Consider the following 27,814-nt stretch of genomic DNA (forward strand, 5'->3'; position numbering starts at 1 on the left):
TTCTTGTTTTTTTGGGGTTTTTTTCTTTTCTTGTTGAATCTGCCCCGAGAGCTTCTTGTTTTCTGGTTGTTGTTTTTTTCTTTCTTCTTTCTTGATCCTCTTTTTTGTTGTTGGTTTTGAATTCTTGTCGCCCCAGCCCCCCTTCCTGCTCCTCCCCTTTCTGACTCCCCCTCCCCCCTCGCTGGGAGTGGAGGCGCAGGGTGGGGAGGAGCGGGGAGGAGTGAGGACATTTAGGACAGGACCTCGGAGGGAAGGAGACCGGCCTGAACTGTTGGAAGGCCTCTGGAGGTTCAGGAACGAAGGGAAGAATAGGATTGGGGGAGGACACAGAGAGGGCACTGCCCACCTAGGAGCTCCTGGCCAAAGTCAGGTGGAAGGAGGTGTCATAGAAGGTCCTAAGAGACAGGAGGCAGGAAGCTGTCTGTGGGGGGTTGGAGGGGAGTGTCTCAGTGACCTGTTGGTTGACCTTCTGCCAGGAGGGAAGTTCCTAGCGGCATGAGGGAGGCGGGCAGAGGCACTGGGGACCAGCTGTGGAGGCCCAGGCCTGGATCTTATTTGCCCGAGTGCCCAGGCTGGTCAGAGATTGCAGGTGTCAAGAAAGAGGAGGGCCTGGAGGCCAGGGGTGACGCCAGCACAGGCACTGTGGCTGCATCGTGGAGGAGCTGCAGGGGCAGGGACCCTGGCAAGCCCTCTCAGACTCCCACCCTCTTCCGGAATTAGTTACCCCTCAAGGGGCCTTCTACATATGGGAGTGATCATGGGATCCTTTGGGGACATGGCAAGAGAAGGGTCCAGAGCTCAGGACTTAGGCCAGTTTGGGGGGTCCGAGACTAGAGCTGCACCCTGGCTTCATTAGGCAGGCTCTTTCCCACCCTGCCGCCTCCGGCCACAGTAATTAAGCTTGGGATTGCCATGGTAACTGGGGAGGAGACCAAGCCCCTAGGGACCCTAGGGCCTGGCACACCCTCACCCACAGACCAGGCTACCATGTGGAGCTGAGGCCCACGGCCTGAGTCGAAGGAAACGCCAGGACCCTCCCAGGATCTCTAGCTCCAGTGGCAGCCTTGGGAGCTCGCTCTTCCTAGGAGCAGGAAGGAGATTTGCTGTGTGTGTGTGTGGGGAGGGGTTCCTCTGGGTCCAGCAGATGCCCTGAGGAGGGCCAGCCCCCAGCCCTGCCTCTGCTAGGCTTCTTGGAAGGTCTGCCAGGCATGGGGAGAAGTGCTGTAGGGCACACCGGCAGGAGGTGGGGAGGGATCTTCTGCCAGGGTTAGCTGGGGAGGGAGGGAGGAGAATCCGGTCTTGCCCCCCAGGTATGGGAGTGACATGTCCCCTGAGCTCTGGGCTGGAACTCAGCAGGCCTGGGAGCTGGGTGGTGCTGCTTCTGGTCTGACTGTGTCCTCGTCCCCCACCCCCCGGCCAACCTACACGCCCCCTCCCCACGCAGATATCCGGGACTCTGGGAAGAAGCCGGTGATGCTGTTTCTGCATGGTGGCTCCTACACGGAGGGCACGGGGAACATGTTGGATGGCTCTGTCCTGGCCACCTATGGCAACGTCATTGTAGCCACACTCAACTACCGGCTTGGGGTGCCTGGTGAGGGTGGGCAGCCAACTCTAGGGGCTGGAGTCTGGGAGGAGGGCCTGCTGGCAGGGTTCCTCTAAACCCAGCAGAAGCAGAATGGCTTCTGGGTTGGACTGAGCTGCCCAAAAATAGGGAAAGTGTGCTGTGACACCCCCAGGAAGCCCCCTTTCTCCCTCTACCCCCAGGTTTTCTCAGCACTGGGGACCAGGCTGCAAAAGGCAACTACGGGCTTGTGGACCAGATCCAGGCCCTGTGCTGGCTCAGTGAGAACATTGCCCACTTTGGGGGCGACCCCGAGTGCATCAACATCTTCGGATCTGGGGCAGGGGCCTCCTGTGTCAACCTTCTGATCCTCTCCCACCATTCGGAAGGTACCAGCCACCTCCTCAGCCTGTCCCTCTTCTCCCCTTTCTCACACCCCCAACCCCACCAGGTACCCCTTCTCCTCCCTCAGGCTGATACAGCCCAGCCTAAAGCCTGCCGGTCCCACCAGGGCTGTTCCAGAAGGCCATGGCCAAGAATGGCACTGCTATTTCTAGCTGGTCTGTCAACTACCAGCTGCTCAAGTACACGCGGCTGCTGGCGGCCAAGGTGGGCTGTGACCGGGAGGACAGCACCGAGGCCCTGGAGTGTCTGCGCCGGAAGCCTTCTCGGGAGCTGGTGGACCAGGACGTACAGCCCGCCCGGTATGGGGGTGGGAGAGGGCCAGGTCCAGGCCTCCATTCTCCTTGCTGGTTCCAAGGAGGTTGAGGGTGAGAGGTGCCCGCAGGCCACAAGCATTCCATTTAGCCAGGAGACGTGGACTTCAAGGCCCTCCCGGGGCCCTGCCTTCTCCCAGAAGCCTTCCCTAGGCGGAGGTGCCTAAAGAGAGCCAGTGTGCACGAGGCTCCATGAAGTGCTTGAGGGAGGACTTCCTCCTGAGAGGTCAAGTACCCTGAAGGGCTCAGAAGGTTTTAACTAGGGGAGAGGGGTCTTCTGAGCAGAGGACTCAGCAGGCTGTGAGCTGAGAGGAGGCCGGTGAACAGGTGATGCGACCTTGACCCCTTCTCCCCAGCTACCATATCGCCTTTGGGCCCGTGGTGGACGGTGACATAGTCCCCGATGACCCTGAGATCCTCATGCAGCAGGGAGAATTCCTCAACTACGACATGCTCATCGGTGTCAACCAGGGAGAGGGCCTCAAGTTCGTGGAGGACTCGGCGAAGAGCGAGGACGGCGTGTCCGCCAGCGCCTTCGACTTCACCGTCTCCAACTTTGTGGACAACCTGTATGGCTACCCGGAGGGCAAGGATGTGCTGCGGGAGACCATCAGGTTTATGTACACGGACTGGGCCGACAGGGACAATGGCGAGATGTGGCGCAAGACCCTGCTGGCGCTCTTTACCGGCCACCAGTGGGTGGCACCGGCTGTGGCCACCGCCAAGTTGCACGCTGACTACCAGTCCCCTGTCTACTTTTACACCTTCTACCACCACTGCCAGGCTGAGGGCCAGCCCGAGTGGGCAGATGCAGCGCACGGGGATGAGCTACCCTACGTCTCTGGTGTGCCCATGGTGGGTGCCACCGACCTCTTCCCCTGCAACTTCTCCAAGAATGATGTCATGCTCAGCGCCGTGGTCATGACCTACTGGACCAACTTCGCCAAGACCGGGTGAGGGCCAGAGGGAGGGGCTGGGTCGGGCATCCCTGCAGTTCAGGGCACACACCGCCTCCATCCTCAGCCCCTTCTCTCCCTCTCCTTCACACGGCCATCATTCCTCCATCAAGGCACTCTTGCCTTCTCGACTCAGACACCTGCCGGACAGCTCTTCTGTGTGTGTTGAAGACTCAGAAGAGTTGGACAGAGAGGTCCCTGTCTTTTCTGGGCGGCGGGCTCACTTGGTGCCTTTGGCTCCGTGTCTGTCTCTCCTTCCCTCCCTTGCCCACCCAGCTCTCTCCTTCTCCTCCCAGAGCTCGGCCCGCTGTCTGAGTGCTCCCATCTGTGTATCTGAGTGTGTGTGAGGGTTTGTGTCTGTCTGTCTATTGCTGTCTCTGCCCCTCTCTCTTGAAATCTATTGATATCTCTGCTTGCTTTGATCTGGTTACTCTGTACTCGCTGGTTTCCCCCTGGCTGTCTCTCATGTCCTTTTGTGTCTCTGTTTCCATATGTCTCTATCTCATTCATTCTCAGACTCTGCCTCTGTCACTGGTGGTCTGTCTCTTCCCTCTCTGCCCCTCTGTCCTCATCTCAGACTGTCTCTGGCAGTCTGGCTTCATCCCTATTTGTCTGTCTGTCCGTCCGTCTCTGGCAGTTTCTCTGTCTCTTCGTATCCGTCTCTGTCTCTCTTCCCGTCTCCCCAGCTCTCTGCATCTCTGTCCATCTCTCTCCTCATTCCTCCCATAGCACGCCCCCACCCCTGCCTTTCATGGGAGCCTCACCCTTACTCCTCCTTTCCCTGCCGCGCTGTGTCCACAGCGACCCCAACCAGACGGTGCCACAGGACACCAAGTTCATCCACACCAAGCGCAACCGCCTCGAGGAGGTGGTGTGGAGCAAGTTCAACAGCAAGGAGAAGCAGTACCTGCACATCGGCTTGAAGCCGCGCGTGCGCGCCAACTACCGCGCCAACAAGGTGGCCTTCTGGCTGGAGCTCGTGCCGCACCTGCACAACCTGCACACGGAGCTCTTCACCACCACCACGCGCCTCCCTCCCTACGCCACGCGCCGGCCGCCGCGCCCGCCCCCTGGTGCCCCCGGCACTCGCCGCTCCCCCGCCTCCGGCCGCCCTGCCGCCCGAGCCCAAGCCCGAGCCGGGCCCCCGGGCCTACGACCGCTTCCCCGGGGACTCCCGAGACTACTCCACGGAGCTCAGCGTCACCGTGGCCGTGGGCGCCTCCCTCCTCTTCCTCAGCATCCTTGCCTTCGCCGCCCTCTACTACAAGCGGGACCGGCGGCAGGAGCTGCGGTGCAGGCGGCTCAGCCTCCCCCCCACCCCACCCCCCCCCCGCCCCGCCCCGGCGGCTCGGGCACCGGCGTGCCCGGCGGGGGCACCCTGCTCCCTGCTGCCGGCCGTGAGCTGCCACCCGAGGAGGAGCTGGTGTCGCTGCAGCTGAAGCGGGGCGGGGGCGTCGGGGCGAAACCTGCGGAGGCCCTGGGCCCCGCCTGCCCGCTCGACTACACCCTGGCCCTGCGCCGGGCGCCAGACGATTTGCCACTCTTGGCCCCCGGGGCCCTGACCCTGCTGCCCAGCGGCCTGGGGCCACCCCCTCCCCCGCCGCCCCCCTCCCTCCATCCCTTTGGGCCCTTCCCCTCGCCTCCCCCCACCGCTACCAGCCACAACAACACGCTCCCCCATCCCCACTCCACCACTCGGGTATAGGGGGCGGCTCGGGGAGGCCCCCCTCCCCGGCCCTCCCGGCCAGCTCAGAAGGCAGGGAGGAGGGCTTGGCGACAGGCTTTTGTCGTGTGGAGCTGTGACACATCGAGGAGCTTTAGGTGGACATGGGTTTCCTCGCCGGGATGTGTGCGCTTCTCCCGCGCGGAGTGGCCCGTTCTCTTCTCTGGACCCGGGCCTTTGAACAACTGGGGGGGTGTTTTTTCCCCTCCGTCGTCTGGACACCCGTCTTCGGTGTGTGGGGACGTGGAAGTATTTTCCCACGTGGAGGTGTGCTGTCTCACGAGGGGGTGAGAAACCATGTGCAGGGTGAGGGTTTTTTTTTGCCGCCCTGGACAAATGTTGGCTCCCTCAAAGAATTTCTGTGGGGATTTGTGCCCCCACCTCCTCCCTCCTCCCACCCCCTGGAGACCCTGGAAGTGGTGTGTTCACAAACAGCGACCCTTGGCCACCGGACGACGCAGGGTGGTGCCTGGGAAGTAGCGAGGAAATCACAGCCCCCCTGCCCTGCCCCCAGCCCTCCCGCCCCAGCGAATCATGTGTATCCCCCGTGGTACAAGTGAGGTGAAGCACGGTCTCCCCCGGGCAGGCCTCGCCTTCCACAGATGACAGACACACATTCCCTGCCACGGGGAAGAGAGGAGATCTTGCATCCCTGTGCTGCCTGGGAACTTGTCTTCCCCTGGGTCCAGGATGCATTTCTGAGTGGAAACATGTTCTTGCGTGTGGATGTACGTTTTCCCATGCAGACGGCCCCTTTCTCTGCAGCACTTCCCTGCATCTTAGGGCCTCAGGCCCAGCACTTAACTTCTCACACAGCAGGTGTGAAAGGACTTCAAACTGACAGAAGCTGAGGGGGAGGGACAAACCCTGAGGAGATGAACAGACCCTAAGCTCTGCCCTTCCTTCCCCTAGAGTTCGGGGGGTGGGGTGGGGTGGGGGGCTGCGTGGCACCTGCCACCCACAGAGGCCGTGCATGTTTGACCAAAGCCCTCACCGCGGTCTGAGGGCAGCCCTTCTTCCCTCAGTCCTCAGACAGTCGCTCATCCGTGCCAAACTGCTGAGGTGGGTTTGAGGGGCGAAGACCCCCCAAAACGTGCCAAGGATTCCTCAGCCCTGGGCCAGGGCAGGTAGGATACAGGAGAGGGGGAGGTGGCAGCTAAAGGGGTCCCGCCTGCGTCCCTCTTCTCGCCATGTCTCATCCCTCCCTCTCTGCCCCCGTTTTCCCTCCCCCCTTCGCCGTCCCCCTCTGAAGACATCCCTTCCTGGTCTCAAGCCAGCTTCTCCCCTCAGCTGCCCACCCCCTCCTTTGACCTGCCCCCTCTCCCCTGGGCCCCCAGGGCTGAAGGAAAGAAGCAGTGGAGGGGGGAGGGGAGGAGAGCAGGGGAGAAAGGCTTCCCCGGACAGGTTGGGGCACAGAACGGGGTCAGCTGTACTGAGGAACAGATGGAGGGGGCAGTGGGGGACGGCGCTTGGGCAGACACCAGCAGGAAGAATTTGATTTGAAAGGATGTGTGTAAGGTGACTGCCCAAAGAGAAACGGTTTGGGCCTCTGGGGAAAGGAACAATGTCGGGAAGGGTTTCAAGGGACACCAGCCGAGAAGGAGCCAATCCTCGCCTGCTGGCATTTTGTGGGTCCATTAGTGCCAAATCTGAATAGGGGGTGGAGTGCTGTCTTCCACTGACCCCCAAATCCCTGGTCTTGGCTCCCCAGAACTTTGCCTCCTGACTGTCCCTTCTGCCCCCACCTCCACCCATGGAAACTTAGTTCTTTTCCCACCCCTTCCCCTGCCTGGTCTAGCTCCTTTCCAAACAGCCCTGCCTTCTAAATGCTAGGGACCTGGGCCCTGAACCCTGTAGACAGATGCCCCCCAAACTGGGGCATGGGAGGGGGGCTGGGGGACCCCATGATTCAGCCACGGACTCCAATGCCCAGCCCCTGTCCCCAGAACAATTCCTTGACAATCCCATGTCCCCACCCCAACCCTTCGTGGCTCTGTACACATTTTTAAACCTGGCGAAAGATGAAGAGAATATTGTAAATTGTCGGAGTCCAGCTCCAACGAGTCCAGGTAAACCCGAGGGATGGACGGCGTCGGCGAAGGAAACAAGACCTGACACCCTTTGTAGATGTCAGCACGTCAAGCACAAATTTATTTTTCAGAGCGGGTATTTATATATAGGCAGGTTTCATCATCATGTACAAAATCAAAACATCTCAACATGTTCTAACCTCAAAATATTTTTGTCAGTTTTCTGAAAATGTCCCCAGTTTCTAGATGTACTAACAAGATAATTCCCCAAGTTCTCATTAGTTGCAGGTTATTTTCTAATAGTTAAGCCAAGCTATTATGTAAGTCTTTAATACAGAAGTGCAATCTTCGTGTTCTTTCTGCATGGGCAAGTTTTTTTTTTTTAACATCTTTATTGGGGTATAATTGCTTTACAATGGTGTGTTAGTTTCTGCTTTATAACAAAGTGAATCAGTTATACATATACATATGTTCCCATATCTCTTCCCTCTTGCGTCTCCCTCCCTCCCACCCCTCCAGGCGGTCACAAAGCACCGAGCTGATCTCCCTGTGCTATGCGGCTGCTTCCCACTAGCCATCTACCTTACGTTTGGTAGTGTATATATGTCCGTGCCTCTCTCTCGCTTTGTCACAGCTCACCCTTCCCCCTCCCCATATCCTCAAGTCCGTTCTCCAGTAGGTCTGTGTCTTTATTCCTCTCTTACCCCTAGGTTCTTCATGACATTTTTTTTTCTTAAATGCATGGGCAAGTTTTTTGAATAGTGCCTTAAAAATATTTACGATATATCCTACAGTTCCTGTGTACCTGACTCCACTAGTAGCACTTACAATACCTCCTACGCTCCTGTTTATCACCTGGCAATTGTTGCCAGAGTATTAACCTTTCTTTAGAGTGGACCCATATGAAAGCAAAATCATCAACAACCCCTTCGTAGGGCCACTGTTGTTCAATTGGGGGTGTTTTCCATAGGAACATCCCTATATTTCCATTTGTGTATTGCGTTCCCAGTTTCCTGGGGCCGAAATAGGTACTTTCCATTTTGTAATAACAATAGTAGGGGGGGTAGTAGTTTTTCTCATTTCCCTAACCCTGGGCGCAAATCCCCCTTGTGCTGTTTCCATATATAAGCTTAACACAACCAAACAAATCAATAGAGATGTAGTCCACCGTCCTGGCACAGTGCTGCTTTGCAGTCCTGCCTTTGATTGCATCATGACTTTGTCACTGCGCAGGGACTCCAGGATGGAATATTGTAAATATAGAAGTTTAACTGTTGGTTTTGCCTGCTGTTATGTTGGGGGGTAGGGGTGGGGCTCTGGAGAAACAAACCCTGGAGAAGTGACTCTGCCAGTGAGGGAGGAGGAGGGGGTCCGAGCCCACAGCCCCTTCCAGTGAACAGCTCTGAGGTCAGAGAGAAAGGGGGAGTGAGTGCTGGGGTGAGGTGGTCATTGGTAATGGGGTTGTTCGGGGAGTTAAGATCAGGACCAGTGTTTGTGCAGACGTCAGAGCCTGGTGTAGAGGACCAGGCAGGGGCTGATGGGGACAGACACCAAACAGGCCAGAGGGCCTATGGGCTGGTGCAGGTGGCTGGCTACAGGAGAGACATGCAAGGTGAAGGGTTTGGTCTCTGCTAAGCCCTGGCCCAGGCTGGAGGGTCAAACACAGGCCCAGGACTCTCCCTCTTGGCACACTGTGAGGGAGAGCCCCACATCATTGTGACCCGCTTAACCCCAGGAGCCGCTGGGACAGGAAGGCGGCCGGTAGTACTGTGGGCACAGTAGGTTGGGGCCCTGGGGACCCCCATGGCCACGGCCACGCAGTCACTGTGTCCTCCCCCCCCTAGCTCTGGCGCAGACTCCGTGGCTTCTTACACCAAGTGTTTCGTGTTATTTGTGAGAAAGGTAAGTGGAGGATGGGGAGGTTGGGGAATAGGAAAGGCAGAAACCAGGTGTTCTAGCCCTGACCTTAAGTGGGCCCCTTCCCCTCCCGCTCTCCCTGCTCAGACACCATAACTATGCAGCTTCTCTTCCTGCAACCTGCCTCTCCATCCCTGGAGGAGCCAGGCTCCCCACCTGTCCCCGATCCACAGAAGCTTCTAAGTTATGCTCACCTGGGAAGCAGACCCAGCCCCCGAAGCAGAGCACCCCTGCAGTCTGCCTTCGGTGCACCATGGACCCTGTGAAAATGATCGTGTCCCCCCCACCCACTCGCCGCCATCGCCGTCGAGACTCTGTGGCACGCCACGCCCACCGCCCCGTAGCCTGGGCCCCTGACAACTGACAGCGATGACGAGAAGCCCCCACGTCAGCACACAACAATCTGCTCCCACAACTGGAATTGCCCCAAGGACTGGGAAGGCTTTCAGTCCACCCAGGGGTTCTGGACTCCCTGGGCCCAGGATGCTATGGAGCCACCTACCCAGACCATCTGCTTCCAGCAAACTGTAGAGGGAAGGCCGCTCAAAAGAGAGGCAGTCAGAGCTGGGCCTACAGGCCTACGCGTACCCTGTGAACCCCCGCCCCACAACCCTCAGGCCCTGAGCCACAAGAACGGTTGGGGGGTGCCCCAAGCAGAACAGGAGCAGTGCCCGCCAGCCCAGCCACCCATCCTGGGCCCGGCCCACGTCGCAGACATCCCCCGGCGCCGCTCCTCAGGGCGCGTAGCCTATAATGCCAGAGACGTGAGACGGCAGCTGCGGGAGCTGACCAGGGAGGTGGAGGCCCTGTCCCACTGTTACCTCCCGGTCTCTGGATCCAGCACGGCTGAGGGGACGGGAAAGGCCTAGGTATACCGTTCCCTGACAGAGAGGTGACTGGGAGAAGAATAGAAAGAAGAGAGGAGGTGGTTTGTGGTGGTGTGCGGGGTGCCAGGGCCCACACAGCCACAGGGAATTCCCGGGACGTCCAGTGATTAGGACTACACGCTTTCATTGCTGACGGCCCCAGTTCAATCCCTGGTCGGGGAACTAAGATCCTGCAAACCACACTGCATGGCCAAAAAGAAAAAAAAAGAGAGAAAGAAATAGAAACAGCCAGTGGGCATTTTCCATCAAGACTCCAAACACATAGCAGGTGCTCAATATAGACCCACGTAATGGAATCAGCTTAAAATGATCAATAACGTTAGTCAAATGAAAATGAACAGAGAAGCAGGGTGATTCATAAAAGGCCTATCTGCTCACATTCCAGGAATGCAGCTGGTATGGAAGGTGAGGTCTATATTCCTCTATATCTGTTGAGATGTTCATTGTGCAAACAAAATGACTTGAGGATCGCCAGGTACCACTTTCACAGACCTCAGCAATGAACCCCAGCAATGATCCCAGGACTGCCTCCACAAGAACCCAGGCCTTACCTGAGGCCCAGGCCTCCCCAAGAACCCAGGCCTTGCTCAAGATCCAGACCTCCACAAGCTTCTGGGCCTTACCCAAGACCCTTACCTCTGCAAGAATCCAAGCCTTTCCCACGACTCTGACCTTCAGAAGAATCCAGTCACTACCCAAGATTCTGGCTCCCAGAAGAGCTTAGGTTCTACTCAAGACAGACATTTCTTGACACGCCCATACCTCACCCAGCCCTCTGGTCTCCACAAAAACACACCATTTCTCCAAACTTCTGACATTCAGAGGAGCTCAGGCTTTATGCATGATTCTCGAGTCTATAGGAATCTGGAACAAAAGCAAGAGACTGTACTGTGTAAAAGTCAAGAGCTCTCCCAAAAAACTGGCTTCCGTAATAGCCCACACCCTTCTCAAGATTCTGGATGTGACAAGAGTACGGGTAATGCCCAAGATTCAGGAGTCTCTAGGAGTCCAGACTTTACCCAAGATCTGGGCCAGAGAAGCGTCCATACCTTGCCCAAGACTCTGGAGTCAACAAGAGTTCAGGCCTTTGCCAGGAATCTGAAGAGCCCAGGCCTTGTGCAAACCCCTCGCCTCCATAAGGGCTCAAGCCTTACATGAGACTCAGCAGACTACAAGAATCCAGGTCTTACCCAAGATTCTGGAGTCTGCAGGAGCCAAGGCCTTACTCAAGATTCTGACCTCCATAAGAATCCAGGCATTACCCAAGCCACTGAAGTGAAAAGGAGATGTGGCCTTACCCAAGATGCTGGAAATTAGAGGAGCTCAGAACATACCCATGACCCTAACTTCCACAAGTACTCAGGAAGTAATCGAGATCCTGGCCCCCATAAGTGCCCAGCCCTTACTCAAGACTCTGGCTTATCCAAGAGATCAGGCCTCCATAACAACGCATGCCTTATCCCAAACCCTGACCTCCACAAGAACCATCTAGGAACTGACTCTGTCCAAGTTTTGGGCGCATATCAGACCCACAACTCATTTATATATGAGGCAGTTCCTCGAAAGGAGGGTGCTTGGCAGCACACACCATGGACTTCTGTCCCACCCAGTCAGAACTCATGCTCTCCCAAGGCTCAGGTGGCCTACAATGACCTGCAAACCTTCACAGAGGTACCTGTACTGATTGAGCTGCAATCATCCTCCCGGCGAGCAGGCACCCAAGAAGGGGTGTAGCACCCCATGGATACAGTTCCTCCAGCCTGCCAGAATTATCGCCAGATGTCTACGCCTCCCAAAACCAGCTGGAAGCCCTACTGTCCTGGGTCAGGCACCGGGCTAGGGCATATGGTCTTTGACGCCCGCCAGAGACAGTTCAGAGCAGGCAGGGACAAGTGAGAAGCTCTGTCTCTCAGGCGCCTTCACCGACAGACATCCAACAACTCACCGGAGACCACCAAGGTTTGGGGACATCAGTGTGCTCAGAGCAACTTAGAAAAAGAGGGGACAGATATGCATGAGGAATAAAGAGACAAGAGAAGTGTTCTGTGGGTGGTTGAGGACATCCACCCCAGCCCCATCCCACAGGGCCTGATGAGGACCTAAGCTATCCCTGCTTTCCCTCCATCACTCTCTAGCTAAATCCGTTATCCCCAAGGCCCTAGAGCTGCATTGTCAATTACAGTAGCCACTAGCCAAATGCCTATTAGAATGTAAATTATTTAAAATTAAGGAAAATTAATTCTGTTAAAAATTAAGTTAAAAAGTTGAAAATTCTCTTCCTCAGGGAACAGAATTTCCCTGGCATCCAATTCTGTTCCCTGGCGGTCCAGTTGTTGGGATTTGGCACTTTCACTGCTGTGGCTGGGGTTCAATCCCTGGTCGGGGAACTCAGACCCCGCAAGCTTCATGGTATGGCCAAAAAAAAAAAAAAATTCTGTCCCTCATTGCCATGGCCTTCTAAGAGCTCAGTAGGCACATGGAGCTAGCGGCTACTGCATTGGACGGCACAGATTTAGAACATTTGCATCACCGTGGACAATGCCATTAGACAGCAGTGCTTTAGAGTTTAGAGCAATTTTCCTTTCCCTGTCACCCACCCCCAGCACCTTAAAGCTCCCCCAGAGCGCAGAGAACTTAGCTCTTTTTAGGGTGGCTCAGAGGCCACCCTCTGGGGAGGAGGTAAGATGTGGGGCTGGACAGCCAATGCTTGATTTCCCCGGACTGTGAGAAACGGTCCAGGCTTCAGTTTTCGTCATCTGGTCTCTTGGGTCACGATCAGATGTATGGAAACTTGCCTCCCCCGTTCTGGGCTGTGTTTGGGGCTCTTGGTTACTGAGGGAGAAGACCTCTCTTTGTCAGAGACTAGGAAACCTTGTGTTTTAGGCTGCCCAACTTGAGCCCTGGATTCTGAGGGTCCCCTCCTTCATAGGCCTCTAAATTTTTCGAGCTGTCTCCACTTAATTTTCTTGCCCATGGACTTAGGCCTAGTTCACTGTGGAGACAGACCCCTGGGAAAAAGGAATGTAAGAATTCCTGGGCTGCCGGCCCGGAGCCTGGCGGCGCAACTCCCCCCCGGCCCACGGACGGAGCCTCCCCAGCTGTGCTCACAGCCAGCCCAACCGCAGCCCGCACCCCTTCACGGGACACTTGAACTACTCCCGGGATCCCCACGAAGTGCGGCGCCGGGCGGCCGAATGGGCCGAGATGCTGCCCGTGCGGCGCCCTCTGGCCACGTCCGCCTCCCTCACGGTGCTGGCCGAGGTCTCGTACAAGCGGGCCCCGGCTCCCAGCTCAGCGCTGCTCCTCCGCCCCTCCCAGCCCCTGCCCGACGTCCAGGCTAACGAGCACCCTCCACCTCCACCCACCTTCATGCCACTCAGTCGGAACCCGGGGGGCAATGCCAACTACCAGGTGTATGACAGCCTGGAGCGGAAGCGGCAACCGCAGGAGAGCCAAACGTGGGCCAAGTCACTGCTACCTTCCACCTCGGCCTCGAGGCCCTCTCTGCACAGGAGACAGACTGGGAAAATGAACTGACCGGCGGCAAATGGGGGCGGTCGCGGGGGGGCGGGGGGGCAGGGCATGGAGAGAGGAATAAAGAGCGCCAGAGTCCAGGAAACATTGGTGGTCTGTGGCTTGGAAGCGCCACTCCTTCTGCCAGCCTTGGTCCCTGCCCTTGGCTTCCTGCAATAAGAAGCCAGTGTCCCCTTCTTGGCCTGAGGGTCCCCTTGGTTTAGTGGGCACAGTCCTGACAGCAGGCCCCTCCTGGTCCTATACCATGCACTAAGTAGTTCTGCAGCTGCAGACTCCAAACCACTGGTGTCTGGGCACCTCCTCTGTGTCTCAGCTGTCCCTGTCCACAAAGAGCCTCATACAAGAAGCTGCTTCCAACCTGGGAGGTTCCACATCTGGGCAGGTCCAGCTCCACGCCCAGTGAAGGGCATGAAGTAGGCTGAGGCTCTTGACTGCAGCCAGGCCTTCCAAAGGGCTCTGAGGCCAAGGTCTTCATATTCTCAGGAGGGCCAAGAAATGGAATGTGTCATTTGAACAAGTGAGTCAGCGGGCGGTGAGTGAATGATTGATCACTCAAGTGGAGGTGTGCCGGCCTTCGGGCCATGTTTGACTGTCCAGGCTCAGCTTACCTCACCCTGGTTACCAGGGAATGCCACCCTGGGCCCTCCTTTTCGTCCCCCTCCCTCACTGTGACCTCACCACCTGCCCCATTATGACCCAGTCAAGCTCCCAGTTAAAAGTGGAGGGCAGGGGGCCCAGGCAGTCCTGGGAGCAACGGCCATGGGTGAGCGAACCTACTATGGAGCTGAGCCGTTCCCTGGCCCCATTCCCAGGAAATGCCAGGAGCAAGGAGACGCAATTCTTCTGCTCCTGGTCAGCTTGATCTTCGTCAACGTGGGGATCAACATGGTGATTATGGTCAGGGCAGGATATGTGCAGCGGGGTTGGGGGAGCCCTGGGGTCTTGAAGGGGCTGAGGTGGGAGGGCTGCTGGGGTGTGGCCGGACAAGGGTTGGATTTCCGGGCTAACCCTGCTCTCGGTCTCCCCCCTCCCCTTCTTCCCTCAGCTCTGGAGGCATCTGAAGAGATTCTTGCGGGCGCTTTTCAAACGTCTTTTCCCCAAAGGTGAGTGGGCGCCAGCATGGGCTCATGGGATGTGGGCCTGTCCCCTTTCTTCTATCCCTGCCTTGATTCTCAGCCCCTCAGGAAGCCAGGCCCTGACCCATCTCGCCTTTCCCCGCAGACAAGTATGCCAGCTGTGTAGGCAGCCATCGCATGCGCATGCGCTGCTCCGTGGATACGAAGAACCTGTGCTCAAGAGTTTCTTCCCGCTTCCGCCATGGCCCAAGCTTCCTGCTCGGGCACCCAAACCACCTTGACTCCTGGATACCAGACAAAAATTATGAAAAGGCTTCTAAGTGCTGCTGGATGCCGCCTCAGTGTGGACGGGCTGCGGCTTCCACGGAGGCTCCACGGGGACTGTGGAAGGAGCGGGTAGTGAGAGCTGGGGAGGCCCCTCCGGTCACAGTCTCAAAGTCCCAAGCCAACTTTTACTCCAGGTAAGAGACATCTTCCAAGCTCCACAGGATGAGCAAGGTGAACGTGGTTCCTCTCTGCCTGCCCCAAGAGACCAAGACTAAGACCCCAGACTCTGACACAGCCCAGTCCGCAGCCCGGGCCCAGACCCGCCCCCCAGTTCAGCCCCCTGCGCATGAACCTGCCAAGGCCCAGACCTCCTCCTCAGCCCACCCCACTGAGCACACCCATCCCCCATTCTGAGATCTGCTCCTGAGGCCACGCCTATGAGCACACTTCCGCCCAGGCCCAGAATATGGGGAATATGGAATGGAAGATCTCAAATGATGCCAAAGACAAATGTGAACAGTCCAAGACCTTCCCTTACTGCAGCTTCCTTCCTTGCAGGTCCGAGAAGAGAAACACGGACCCCCAGACTCCAGTCTACCCCAAATTCCTGTACTCCAAGGATGCTGCACCTTCTCAACCTTGCCTCCATTCTGCAACGAGTGCCCAAAGCTCACCATGCACCATGCCTCCACCATACACTCTTTATCTGCCCCTTGTTTCTTTCAGATACCGGGTCCTTCATCAACACAGCAACAGCCAGAAGCCCTCCAACTTAACACAAACCCCCACCTTTCCCCAAACCTCCAAGTCTTCTCAGTCTGTCCTCTCTTCCCAGGTCCCCATCCCTCCCAAGATATCCATTACTTCCCAAATCCAAAGCCAGGCCCAAACCCATGAACTTCCTGAGAGTCAAGGCCTCAACCAAGGCTCTGTCCTCCCAAGGACCCCAGGCCCTTCCAAAGTCTGCAGAGTTTCCTGACACCCAGGCCTAACCACAAACCCAGGCCTTCCCAAGAACCCAGGCCTTGCTCAAGACCAAGGCCTCCACAAGCTTCCAGGCCTTCCCGAACATGCTGGAATTTACAGGGGCTCAGAACATACACATGACCCTAGCTTACACAAGTACTCAGGAATTCATCGAGATCCTGGCCCCCATAAGAGTCTGGCCCTTACTCAATACTCTGGCTCATCCAAGAGATAGGGCCTCCATAACAACTCATGCCTTATCCCAAATCCTGGCCTCCACAAGAACCCTCTAGGAACTGACTCTGTCCAAGTTTTGGGCCCACATCAGACCCGACAGTCATTTATATCTGAGGCAGTTCCTCAAAAGGAGGATGCAGGGCAGCACATACCATGGACTTCTATCCCACCCAGTCAGAACTCCTGCTCGCCCAAGGCTCAGGTGGCCTACAATGACCTGCAAACCTTCTCAGAAGTACCTGTACTGATTGAGCTGCAATCATCCTCCCGGCGAGCAGGCAGCCAAGACTGGGTGTACCACCCCATGGATACAGTTCCTCCAGCCTGCCAGAACTATCGCCAGATGTCTACGCCTCCCAAAACCAGCTGGAAGACCTACTGTCCTGGGTCAGGCACCCGGCTCGGGCATGTCGTCTTTGACGCCCGCCAGAGACAGTTCAGAGCAGGCAGGGACAAGTGAGAAGCTCTGTCTCCCAGGCGCCTTCACCGAGAGACATCCAACAACTCACTGGAGACCATCAAGGAGTGGGGATATCAGTGTGTGATGAGCAACTTAGAAAAAGAGGGGACAGATATGCACGAGGAATAAAGAGACAAGAGAAGTGTTCTGCGGTTGTTTGAGGACATTCACCCCAGCCCCATCCCACAGGGCCTGATGAGGACCTAAGCTATCCCTGCTTTCCCTCCATCGCTGTCTGGCTGAATCTGTCATCCCCAAGGCCCTAGAGCTGCATTGTCAATTACAGTAGTCACTAGCCAAATGCCTATTAGAATGTAAATTAGTTAAAATTAAGGAAAATTAATTCTGTTAAAAATTAAGTTAAAAATTCTCTTCCTCAGGGAACGGAATTTCCCTGGCATCCAATTCTGTTCCCTGGTGGTCTAGGTGTTGGGACCTGGCGCTTTCACTGCTGTGGCTGGGTTTCAATCCCTGGTCTGGGAACTCAGACCCCGCAAGCTTCATGCTTTGGCCAAAAAAAAAAAAAAATTCTGTTACTCAGTGCCATGACCTTCTAAGTGCTCAGTAGGCACATGGAGCTAGCGGCTACTGTATTGGACGGCACAGATTTAGAACATTTCCATCATCATGGAAAATGCTATTAGAGAGCAGTGCTTTAGAGTTTAGAGCAATTTTCCTTTCCCTGTCACCCACCCCCAGCACCTTAAAGCTCCCCCAGAGCTCAGAGAACTTAGCTCTTTTTAGGGTGGCTCAGAGGCCACCCTCTGGGGAGGAGGTAAGATGTGGGGATGGACAGCCAATGCCTGATTTCCCCGGACTGTGAGAAAGGGTCCAGGCTTCAGTTTTCGTCATCTGGTCTCTTGGGTCACGATCAGATGTATGGAAACTTGCCTCCCCCGTTCTGGGCTGTGTTTGGGGCTCTTGGTTACTGAGGGAGAAGACCTCTCTTTGTCAGAGACTAGGAAACCTTGTGTTTTAGGCTGCCCAACTTGAGCCCTGGATTCTGAAGGTCCCCTCCTTCATAGGCCTCTAAATTTTTCGAGCTGTCTCCTCTTAATTTTCTTGCCCATGGACTTAGGCCTAGTTCACTGTGGAGACAGACCCCTGGGAAAAAGGAATGTAAGAATTCCTGGGCTGCCGGCCCGAAGCCTGGCGGCGCAACTCCCCCCCGGCCCACGGACGGAACCTCCCCAGCTGTGCTCACAGCCAGCCCAACCGCAGCCCGCACCCCTTCACGGGACACTTGAACTACTCCTGGGATCCCCACGAAGTGCGGCGCCGGGCGGCCGAATGGGCCGAGATGCTGCCCGTGCGGCGCCCTCTGGCCACGTCCGCCTCCCTCACGGTGCTGGCCGAGGCCTCGTACAAGCGGGCCCCGGCTCCCAGCTCAGCGCTGCTCCTCCGCCCCTCCCAGCCCCTGCCCGACGTCCAGGCTAACGAGCACCCTCCACCTCCACCCACCTTCATGCCACTCAGTCGGAACCCGGGGGGCAATGCCAACTACCAGGTGTATGACAGCCTGGAGCGGAAGTGGCAACCGCAGGAGAGCCAAGCACGGGCCAACTCACTGCTACCTTCCACCTCGGCCTCGAGGCCCTCTCTGCACAGGAGCCAGACTGGGAAAATGAACTGACCGGCGGCAAATGGGGGCGGTCGCGGGGGGGCGGGGGGGCAGGGCATGGAGAGAGGAATAAAGAGCGCCAGAGTCCAGGAAACATTGGTGGTCTGTGGCTTGGAAGCGCCACTCCTTCTGCCAGCCTGGGTCCCTGCCCTTGGCTTCCTGCAATAAGAAGCCAGTGTCCCCTTCTTGGCCTGAGGGTCCCCTTGGTTTAGTGGCCACAGTTCTGCCAGCAGGCCCCTCCTGGTCCTATACCATGCACTAAGTACATCTGCAGCTGCAGACTCCAAACCCCTGGTCTCTGGGCACCTCCTCTGTGTCTCAGCTGTCCCTGTCCCCAAAGAGCCTCATACAAGAAGCTGCTTCCAAAGTGGGAGGTGCCACACCTGGGCAGGTCCAGCTGCAGGCCCAGTGAAGGGCATGAAGAAGGCTGAGGCTCTGGACTCCAACCAGGCCTTCAGCAGGCCTCTGAGGCCGAGGTCTTCCTAGTCTCAAGAGGGACCAAGAGACGGAATGTGTCATTTGAACAAGTGAGTCAGTGGGTGGTGAGCAAATGAATGACCACTCGAGGGGAGGTGTGCCGGCCACCGGGCCCTGTTTGACTGTCCAGGCTCAGCTTACCTGACCCTGGTTACCAGGGAATGCTACCCTGGGTCCTCCTTTTCGTCCCCCTCCCTCACTGTGACCTCACCACCTGTCCAATTATGACCCAGTCTGGCTCCCAGTGACTATGTGGAGGCCAGGGGACCCAGGCAGTCCTTGAACCCCTAGTCATGGGTGAGCGAGCCCTCTACCGAGCCGAGCCATGCTCTGGCACCATCCCCAGGAAATGCCAGGAGCTAGGAGACTCAATTCTTTTGCTCCTGATCAGATTCACCTTCCTCAACTTGGGAATGAACGTGGTGACTATGGTCAGAGCAGGATCTGGGCAGCGGAGTTGGGGGAGCCCTGGGGCCTTGAAGGGGCTGAGGTGGGAGGGCTGCTGGGGTGTGGTCGGACAAGGGTTGGATTTCAGGGCTAACCCTGCTCTCGGTCTCCCCCCTCCCCTGCTTCCCTCAGCTCTGGAGGCATCTGAAGGGTTACTTGCGGGTACTTTTCAATCGTATTCTCCCCAAGGGTGAGTGGGCGCCAGCGTGAGCTCAGGGGATGTGGGCCTGTCCCCTTTCTTCTATCCCTGCCTTGATTCTCAGCCCCTCAGGAAGCCAGGCCCTGACCCGTCTCGCCTTTCCCCGCAGACAAGCAAGTCAGCTGTGTAGGCAGCCATCGCATGTGCATGCGCTGCTCCGTGGATCCCAAGAACCTGTGCTCAAGAGTTTCTTCCCGCTTCCGCCATGGCCCAAGCTTCCTGCTCGGGCACCCAAACCACCTTGACTCCTGGATACCAGACAAAAATTATGAAAAGGCTTCTAAGTGCTGCTGGATGCCGCCTCAGTGTGGACGGGCTGCGGCTTCCACGGAGGCTCCACGGGGACTGTGGAAGGAGCGGGTAGTGAGAGCTGGGGAGGCCCCTCCGGTCACAGTCTTAAAGTCCCAAGCCAACTTTTACTCCAGGTAAGAGACATCTTCCAAGCTCCACAGGATGAGCAAGGTGGACGTGGTTCCTCTCTGCCTGCCCCAAGAGACCAAGACTAAGACCCCAGACTCTGACACAGCCCAGTCCCCAGCCAGGGCCCAGACCCGCCCCCCAGTTCAGCCCCCTGCGCATGAACCTGCCAAGGCCCAGACCTCCTCCTCAGCCCACCCCACTGAGCACACCCATCCCCCATTCTGAGATCTGCTCCTGAGGCCACGCCCATGAGCACACTTCCGCCCAGGCCCAGAATATGGGGAATATGGAATGGAAGATCTCAAATGATGCCAAAGACAAATTTGAACAGTCCAAGACCTTCCTTTACTGGAGCTTCATTCCTTGCAGGTCTGAGAAGAGAAACCGGACCCCCAGACTCCAGTCTACCCCAAATTCCTGTACTCCAAGGATGCTGCACCTTCTCAACCTTGCCTCCATTCTGCAACGAGTACGCAGAACTCACCATGCACCATGCCTCCACCATGCACTCTTTATCTGCCCCTTGTTTCTTTCAGATACCGGGTCCTTCATCAACACAGCAACAGCCAGAAGCCCTCCAACTTAATACAAACCCCCACCTTTCCCCCAACCTCCAAGTCTTCTCAGTCTGTCCTCTCTTCCCAGGTCCCCATCCCTCCCCAGTTATCCATTACTTCCCAAATCCCAAGCCAGGCCCAAACCCATGAACTTCCTGAGAGTCAAGGCCTCAACCAAGGCTCTGTCCTCCCAAGGACCCCAGGCCCTTCCAAAGTCTGCAGAGTTTCCTGACACCCAGGCCTAACCACAAACCCAGGCCTCCCCAAGAACCCAGGCCTTGCTCAAGACCAAGGCCTCCACAAGCTTCCAGGCCTTCCCGAACATGCTGGAATTTACAGGGGCTCAGAACATACACATGACCCTAGCTTACACAAGTACTCAGGAATTCATCGAGATCCTGGCCCCCATAAGAGTCTGGCCCTTACTCAATACTCTGGCTCATCCAAGAGATAGGGCCTCCATAACAACTCATGCCTTATCCCAAATCCTGGCCTCCACAAGAACCCTCTAGGAACTGACTCTGTCCAAGTTTTGGGCCCACATCAGACCCGACAGTCATTTATATCTGAGGCAGTTCCTCAAAAGGAGGATGCAGGGCAGCACATACCATGGACTTCTATCCCACCCAGTCAGAACTCCTGCTCGCCCAAGGCTCAGGTGGCCTACAATGACCTGCAAACCTTCTCAGAAGTACCTGTACTGATTGAGCTGCAATCATCCTCCCGGCGAGCAGGCAGCCAAGACTGGGTGTACCACCCCATGGATACAGTTCCTCCAGCCTGCCAGAACTATCGCCAGATGTCTACGCCTCCCAAAACCAGCTGGAAGCCCTACTGTCCTGGGTCAGGCACCCGGCTCGGGCATGTCGTCTTTGACGCCCGCCAGAGACAGTTCAGAGCAGGCATGGACAAGTGAGCAGCTCTGTCTCCCAGGCACCTTCACCGAGAGACATCCAACAACTCACCGGAGACCATCAAGGAGTGGGGATATCAGTGTGTGATGAGCAACTTAGAAAAAGAGGGGACAGATATGCACGAGGAATGAAGAGACAAGAGAAGTGTTCTGCGGTTGTTTGAGGACATTCACCCCAGCCCCATCCCACAGGGCCTGATGAGGACCTAAGCTATCCCTGCTTTCCCTCCATCGCTCTCTAGCTGAATCTGTCATCCCCAAGGCCCTAGAGCTGCATTGTCAATTACAGTAGCCACTAGCCAAATGCCTATTAGAATGTAAATTAGTTAAAATTAAGGAAAATTAATTCTGCTAAAAATTAAGTTAAAAATTCTCTTCCTCAGGGAACGGAATTTCCCTGGCATCCAATTCTGTTCCCTGGTGGTCTAGGTGTTGGGACCTGGCGCTTTCACTGCTGTGGCTGGGTTTCAATCCCTGGTCTGGGAACTCAGACCCCGCAAGCTTCATGCTTTGGCCAAAAAAAAAAAATTCTGTTACTCAGTGCCATGACCTTCTAAGTGCTCAGTAGGCACATGGAGCTAGCGGCTACTGTATTGGACGGCACAGATTTAGAACATTTCCATCATCATGGAAAATGCCATTAGAGAGCAGTGCTTTAGAGTTTAGAGCAATTTTCCTTTCCCTGTCACCCATCCCCAGCACCTTAAAGCTCCCCCAGAGCTCAGAGAACTTAGCTCTTTTTAGGGTGGCTCAGAGGCCACCCTCTGGGGAGGAGGTAAGATGTGGGGCTGGACAGCCAATGCTTGATTTCCCCGGACTGTGAGAAACGGTCCAGGCTTCAGTTTTCGTCATCTGGTCTCTTGGGTCACGATCAGATGTATGGAAACTTGCCTCCCCCGTTCTGGGCTGTGTTTGGGGCTCTTGGTTACTGAGGGAGAAGACCTCTCTTTGTCAGAGACTAGGAAACCTTGTGTTTTAGGCTGCCCAACTTGAGCCCTGGATTCTGAGGGTCCCCTCCTTCATAGGCCTCTAAATTTTTCGAGCTGTCTCCACTTAATTTTCTTGCCCATGGACTTAGGCCTAGTTCACTGTGGAGACAGACCCCTGGGAAAAAGGAATGTAAGAATTCCTGGGCTGCCGGCCCGGAGCCTGGCGGCGCAACTCCCCCCCGGCCCACGGACGGAGCCTCCCCAGCTGTGCTCACAGCCAGCCCAACCGCAGCCCGCACCCCTTCACGGGACACTTGAACTACTCCCGGGATCCCCACGAAGTGCGGCGCCGGGCGGCCGAATGGGCCGAGATGCTGCCCGTGCGGCGCCCTCTGGCCACGTCCGCCTCCCTCACGGTGCTGGCCGAGGTCTCGTACAAGCGGGCCCCGGCTCCCAGCTCAGCGCTGCTCCTCCGCCCCTCCCAGCCCCTGCCCGACGTCCAGGCTAACGAGCACCCTCCACCTCCACCCACCTTCATGCCACTCAGTCGGAACCCGGGGGGCAATGCCAACTACCAGGTGTATGACAGCCTGGAGCGGAAGCGGCAACCGCAGGAGAGCCAAACGTGGGCCAAGTCACTGCTACCTTCCACCTCGGCCTCGAGGCCCTCTCTGCACAGGAGACAGACTGGGAAAATGAACTGACCGGCGGCAAATGGGGGCGGTCGCGGGGGGGCGGGGGGGCAGGGCATGGAGAGAGGAATAAAGAGCGCCAGAGTCCAGGAAACATTGGTGGTCTGTGGCTTGGAAGCGCCACTCCTTCTGCCAGCCTTGGTCCCTGCCCTTGGCTTCCTGCAATAAGAAGCCAGTGTCCCCTTCTTGGCCTGAGGGTCCCCTTGGTTTAGTGGGCACAGTCCTGACAGCAGGCCCCTCCTGGTCCTATACCATGCACTAAGTAGTTCTGCAGCTGCAGACTCCAAACCACTGGTGTCTGGGCACCTCCTCTGTGTCTCAGCTGTCCCTGTCCACAAAGAGCCTCATACAAGAAGCTGCTTCCAACCTGGGAGGTTCCACATCTGGGCAGGTCCAGCTCCACGCCCAGTGAAGGGCATGAAGTAGGCTGAGGCTCTTGACTGCAGCCAGGCCTTCCAAAGGGCTCTGAGGCCAAGGTCTTCATATTCTCAGGAGGGCCAAGAAATGGAATGTGTCATTTGAACAAGTGAGTCAGCGGGCGGTGAGTGAATGATTGATCACTCAAGTGGAGGTGTGCCGGCCTTCGGGCCATGTTTGACTGTCCAGGCTCAGCTTACCTCACCCTGGTTACCAGGGAATGCCACCCTGGGCCCTCCTTTTCGTCCCCCTCCCTCACTGTGACCTCACCACCTGCCCCATTATGACCCAGTCAAGCTCCCAGTTAAAAGTGGAGGGCAGGGGGCCCAGGCAGTCCTGGGAGCAACGGCCATGGGTGAGCGAACCTACTATGGAGCTGAGCCGTTCCCTGGCCCCATTCCCAGGAAATGCCAGGAGCAAGGAGACGCAATTCTTCTGCTCCTGGTCAGCTTGATCTTCGTCAACGTGGGGATCAACATGGTGATTATGGTCAGGGCAGGATATGTGCAGCGGGGTTGGGGGAGCCCTGGGGTCTTGAAGGGGCTGAGGTGGGAGGGCTGCTGGGGTGTGGCCGGACAAGGGTTGGATTTCCGGGCTAACCCTGCTCTCGGTCTCCCCCCTCCCCTTCTTCCCTCAGCTCTGGAGGCATCTGAAGAGATTCTTGCGGGCGCTTTTCAAACGTCTTTTCCCCAAAGGTGAGTGGGCGCCAGCATGGGCTCATGGGATGTGGGCCTGTCCCCTTTCTTCTATCCCTGCCTTGATTCTCAGCCCCTCAGGAAGCCAGGCCCTGACCCATCTCGCCTTTCCCCGCAGACAAGTATGCCAGCTGTGTAGGCAGCCATCGCATGCGCATGCGCTGCTCCGTGGATACGAAGAACCTGTGCTCAAGAGTTTCTTCCCGCTTCCGCCATGGCCCAAGCTTCCTGCTCGGGCACCCAAACCACCTTGACTCCTGGATACCAGACAAAAATTATGAAAAGGCTTCTAAGTGCTGCTGGATGCCGCCTCAGTGTGGACGGGCTGCGGCTTCCACGGAGGCTCCACGGGGACTGTGGAAGGAGCGGGTAGTGAGAGCTGGGGAGGCCCCTCCGGTCACAGTCTCAAAGTCCCAAGCCAACTTTTACTCCAGGTAAGAGACATCTTCCAAGCTCCACAGGATGAGCAAGGTGAACGTGGTTCCTCTCTGCCTGCCCCAAGAGACCAAGACTAAGACCCCAGACTCTGACACAGCCCAGTCCGCAGCCCGGGCCCAGACCCGCCCCCCAGTTCAGCCCCCTGCGCATGAACCTGCCAAGGCCCAGACCTCCTCCTCAGCCCACCCCACTGAGCACACCCATCCCCCATTCTGAGATCTGCTCCTGAGGCCACGCCTATGAGCACACTTCCGCCCAGGCCCAGAATATGGGGAATATGGAATGGAAGATCTCAAATGATGCCAAAGACAAATGTGAACAGTCCAAGACCTTCCCTTACTGCAGCTTCCTTCCTTGCAGGTCCGAGAAGAGAAACACGGACCCCCAGACTCCAGTCTACCCCAAATTCCTGTACTCCAAGGATGCTGCACCTTCTCAACCTTGCCTCCATTCTGCAACGAGTGCCCAAAGCTCACCATGCACCATGCCTCCACCATACACTCTTTATCTGCCCCTTGTTTCTTTCAGATACCGGGTCCTTCATCAACACAGCAACAGCCAGAAGCCCTCCAACTTAACACAAACCCCCACCTTTCCCCAAACCTCCAAGTCTTCTCAGTCTGTCCTCTCTTCCCAGGTCCCCATCCCTCCCAAGATATCCATTACTTCCCAAATCCAAAGCCAGGCCCAAACCCATGAACTTCCTGAGAGTCAAGGCCTCAACCAAGGCTCTGTCCTCCCAAGGACCCCAGGCCCTTCCAAAGTCTGCAGAGTTTCCTGACACCCAGGCCTAACCACAAACCCAGGCCTTCCCAAGAACCCAGGCCTTGCTCAAGACCAAGGCCTCCACAAGCTTCCAGGCCTTCCCGAACATGCTGGAATTTACAGGGGCTCAGAACATACACATGACCCTAGCTTACACAAGTACTCAGGAATTCATCGAGATCCTGGCCCCCATAAGAGTCTGGCCCTTACTCAATACTCTGGCTCATCCAAGAGATAGGGCCTCCATAACAACTCATGCCTTATCCCAAATCCTGGCCTCCACAAGAACCCTCTAGGAACTGACTCTGTCCAAGTTTTGGGCCCACATCAGACCCGACAGTCATTTATATCTGAGGCAGTTCCTCAAAAGGAGGATGCAGGGCAGCACATACCATGGACTTCTATCCCACCCAGTCAGAACTCCTGCTCGCCCAAGGCTCAGGTGGCCTACAATGACCTGCAAACCTTCTCAGAAGTACCTGTACTGATTGAGCTGCAATCATCCTCCCGGCGAGCAGGCAGCCAAGACTGGGTGTACCACCCCATGGATACAGTTCCTCCAGCCTGCCAGAACTATCGCCAGATGTCTACACCTCCCAAAACCAGCTGGAAGACCTACTGTCCTGGGTCAGGCACCCGGCTCGGGCATGTCGTCTTTGACGCCCGCCAGAGACAGTTCAGAGCAGGCAGGGACAAGTGAGAAGCTCTGTCTCCCAGGCGCCTTCACCGAGAGACATCCAACAACTCACTGGAGACCATCAAGGAGTGGGGATATCAGTGTGTGATGAGCAACTTAGAAAAAGAGGGGACAGATATGCACGAGGAATAAAGAGACAAGAGAAGTGTTCTGCGGTTGTTTGAGGACATTCACCCCAGCCCCATCCCACAGGGCCTGATGAGGACCTAAGCTATCCCTGCTTTCCCTCCATCGCTGTCTGGCTGAATCTGTCATCCCCAAGGCCCTAGAGCTGCATTGTCAATTACAGTAGTCACTAGCCAAATGCCTATTAGAATGTAAATTAGTTAAAATTAAGGAAAATTAATTCTGTTAAAAATTAAGTTAAAAATTCTCTTCCTCAGGGAACGGAATTTCCCTGGCATCCAATTCTGTTCCCTGGTGGTCTAGGTGTTGGGACCTGGCGCTTTCACTGCTGTGGCTGGGTTTCAATCCCTGGTCTGGGAACTCAGACCCCGCAAGCTTCATGCTTTGGCCAAAAAAAAAAAATTCTGTTACTCAGTGCCATGACCTTCTAAGTGCTCAGTAGGCACATGGAGCTAGCGGCTACTGTATTGGACGGCACAGATTTAGAACATTTCCATCATCATGGAAAATGCCATTAGAGAGCAGTGCTTTAGAGTTTAGAGCAATTTTCCTTTCCCTGTCACCCACCCCCAGCACCTTAAAGCTCCCCCAGAGCTCAGAGAACTTAGCTCTTTTTAGGGTGGCTCAGAGGCCACCCTCTGGGGAGGAGGTAAGATGTGGGGCTGGACAGCCAATGCTTGATTTCCCCGGACTGTGAGAAACGGTCCAGGCTTCAGTTTTCGTCATCTGGTCTCTTGGGTCACGATCAGATGTATGGAAACTTGCCTCCCCCGTTCTGGGCTGTGTTTGGGGCTCTTGGTTACTGAGGGAGAAGACCTCTCTTTGTCAGAGACTAGGAAACCTTGTGTTTTAGGCTGCCCAACTTGAGCCCTGGATTCTGAGGGTCCCCTCCTTCATAGGCCTCTAAATTTTTCGAGCTGTCTCCACTTAATTTTCTTGCCCATGGACTTAGGCCTAGTTCACTGTGGAGACAGACCCCTGGGAAAAAGGAATGTAAGAATTCCTGGGCTGCCGGCCCGGAGCCTGGCGGCGCAACTCCCCCCCGGCCCACGGACGGAGCCTCCCCAGCTGTGCTCACAGCCAGCCCAACCGCAGCCCGCACCCCTTCACGGGACACTTGAACTACTCCCGGGATCCCCACGAAGTGCGGCGCCGGGCGGCCGAATGGGCCGAGATGCTGCCCGTGCGGCGCCCTCTGGCCACGTCCGCCTCCCTCACGGTGCTGGCCGAGGTCTCGTACAAGCGGGCCCCGGCTCCCAGCTCAGCGCTGCTCCTCCGCCCCTCCCAGCCCCTGCCCGACGTCCAGGCTAACGAGCACCCTCCACCTCCACCCACCTTCATGCCACTCAGTCGGAACCCGGGGGGCAATGCCAACTACCAGGTGTATGACAGCCTGGAGCGGAAGCGGCAACCGCAGGAGAGCCAAACGTGGGCCAAGTCACTGCTACCTTCCACCTCGGCCTCGAGGCCCTCTCTGCACAGGAGCCAGACTGGGAAAATGAACTGACCGGCGGCAAATGGGGGCGGTCGCGGGGGGGCGGGGGGGCAGGGCATGGAGAGAGGAATAAAGAGCGCCAGAGTCCAGGAAACATTGGTGGTCTGTGGCTTGGAAGCGCCACTCCTTCTGCCAGCCTTGGTCCCTGCCCTTGGCTTCCTGCAATAAGAAGCCAGTGTCCCCTTCTTGGCCTGAGGGTCCCCTTGGTTTAGTGGCCACAGTTCTGCCAGCAGGCCCCTCCTGGTCCTATACCATGCACTAAGTACATCTGCAGCTGCAGACTCCAAACCCCTGGTCTCTGGGCACCTCCTCTGTGTCTCAGCTGTCCCTGTCCCCAAAGAGCCTCATACAAGAAGCTGCTTCCAAAGTGGGAGGTGCCACACCTGGGCAGGTCCAGCTGCAGGCCCAGTGAAGGGCATGAAGAAGGCTGAGGCTCTGGACTCCAACCAGGCCTTCAGCAGGCCTCTGAGGCCGAGGTCTTCCTAGTCTCAAGAGGGACCAAGAGACGGAATGTGTCATTTGAACAAGTGAGTCAGTGGGTGGTGAGCAAATGAATGACCACTCGAGGGGAGGTGTGCCGGCCACCGGGCCCT

The 27,814-nt window shown here is 56.7% G+C and overlaps 2 protein-coding genes and 8 pseudogenes across 2 annotated transcripts; all 10 read left to right on the top strand.

Moving 5' to 3' along the window:
- The first annotated feature begins 495 nt into the window (after positions 1-495).
- Positions 496-5,013, top strand: LOC149746715 (neuroligin-2-like). Its single transcript, XM_089901815.1, is given in 8 exon segments — positions 496-622; positions 1,445-1,594; positions 1,768-1,953; positions 2,076-2,268; positions 2,637-3,233; positions 4,038-4,329; positions 4,331-4,543; positions 4,546-5,013. Coding segments are annotated over 8 exon segments (2,154 nt in total). The 3' UTR covers positions 4,942-5,013.
- A 3,431-nt stretch (positions 5,014-8,444) lies between these two features.
- On the top strand, positions 8,445-10,021 carry LOC149746716 (spermatid maturation protein 1-like; annotated as a pseudogene).
- Positions 10,022-14,086: 4,065 nt separating this feature from the next.
- LOC149746717 (uncharacterized protein SPEM3-like) lies at positions 14,087-15,084 on the top strand (annotated as a pseudogene).
- Positions 15,085-15,136: 52 nt separating this feature from the next.
- LOC149746718 (uncharacterized protein SPEM3-like) lies at positions 15,137-15,871 on the top strand (annotated as a pseudogene).
- A 345-nt stretch (positions 15,872-16,216) lies between these two features.
- LOC149746719 (uncharacterized protein SPEM2 pseudogene) lies at positions 16,217-17,966 on the top strand (annotated as a pseudogene).
- Positions 17,967-18,691: 725 nt separating this feature from the next.
- On the top strand, positions 18,692-20,942 carry LOC149746720 (uncharacterized protein SPEM3-like; annotated as a pseudogene).
- On the top strand, positions 18,725-19,506 carry LOC149746721 (uncharacterized protein SPEM3-like). The gene is made up of 3 exons (XM_089901816.1): positions 18,725-18,862; positions 19,011-19,068; positions 19,187-19,506. Exons 1-3 carry the CDS (start codon positions 18,725-18,727, stop codon positions 19,504-19,506), a joined length of 516 nt encoding a protein of 171 aa, XP_089757942.1.
- Positions 20,943-23,356: 2,414 nt separating the features above from the next.
- LOC149746722 (uncharacterized protein SPEM3-like) lies at positions 23,357-24,354 on the top strand (annotated as a pseudogene).
- A 52-nt stretch (positions 24,355-24,406) lies between these two features.
- Positions 24,407-25,141, top strand: LOC149746723 (uncharacterized protein SPEM3-like; annotated as a pseudogene).
- A 345-nt stretch (positions 25,142-25,486) lies between these two features.
- On the top strand, positions 25,487-27,233 carry LOC149746724 (uncharacterized protein SPEM2 pseudogene; annotated as a pseudogene).
- Positions 27,234-27,814: the final 581 nt, after the last annotated feature.

Source organism: Delphinapterus leucas, chromosome 19, assembly GCF_059928025.1.
Source record: "Delphinapterus leucas isolate spDelLeu-1000000601 "Yukka" chromosome 19, BTC_Dleu_Yukka2, whole genome shotgun sequence".
In the NCBI taxonomy this organism is placed as follows: domain Eukaryota; kingdom Metazoa; phylum Chordata; class Mammalia; order Artiodactyla; family Monodontidae; genus Delphinapterus; species Delphinapterus leucas.

Coding starts and splice junctions, on each gene's coding strand:
- LOC149746721 (XM_089901816.1), top strand. CDS start 18,725: ATGGGTGAGCGAGCCCTCTACCGAGCCGAGCCATGCTCTGGCACCATC. Junction 18,863..19,010: donor GAATGAACGTGGTGACTATG/GTCAGAGCAGGA, acceptor TGCTTCCCTCAG/CTCTGGAGGCATCTGAAGGG. Junction 19,069..19,186: donor CAATCGTATTCTCCCCAAGG/GTGAGTGGGCGC, acceptor CTTTCCCCGCAG/ACAAGCAAGTCAGCTGTGTA.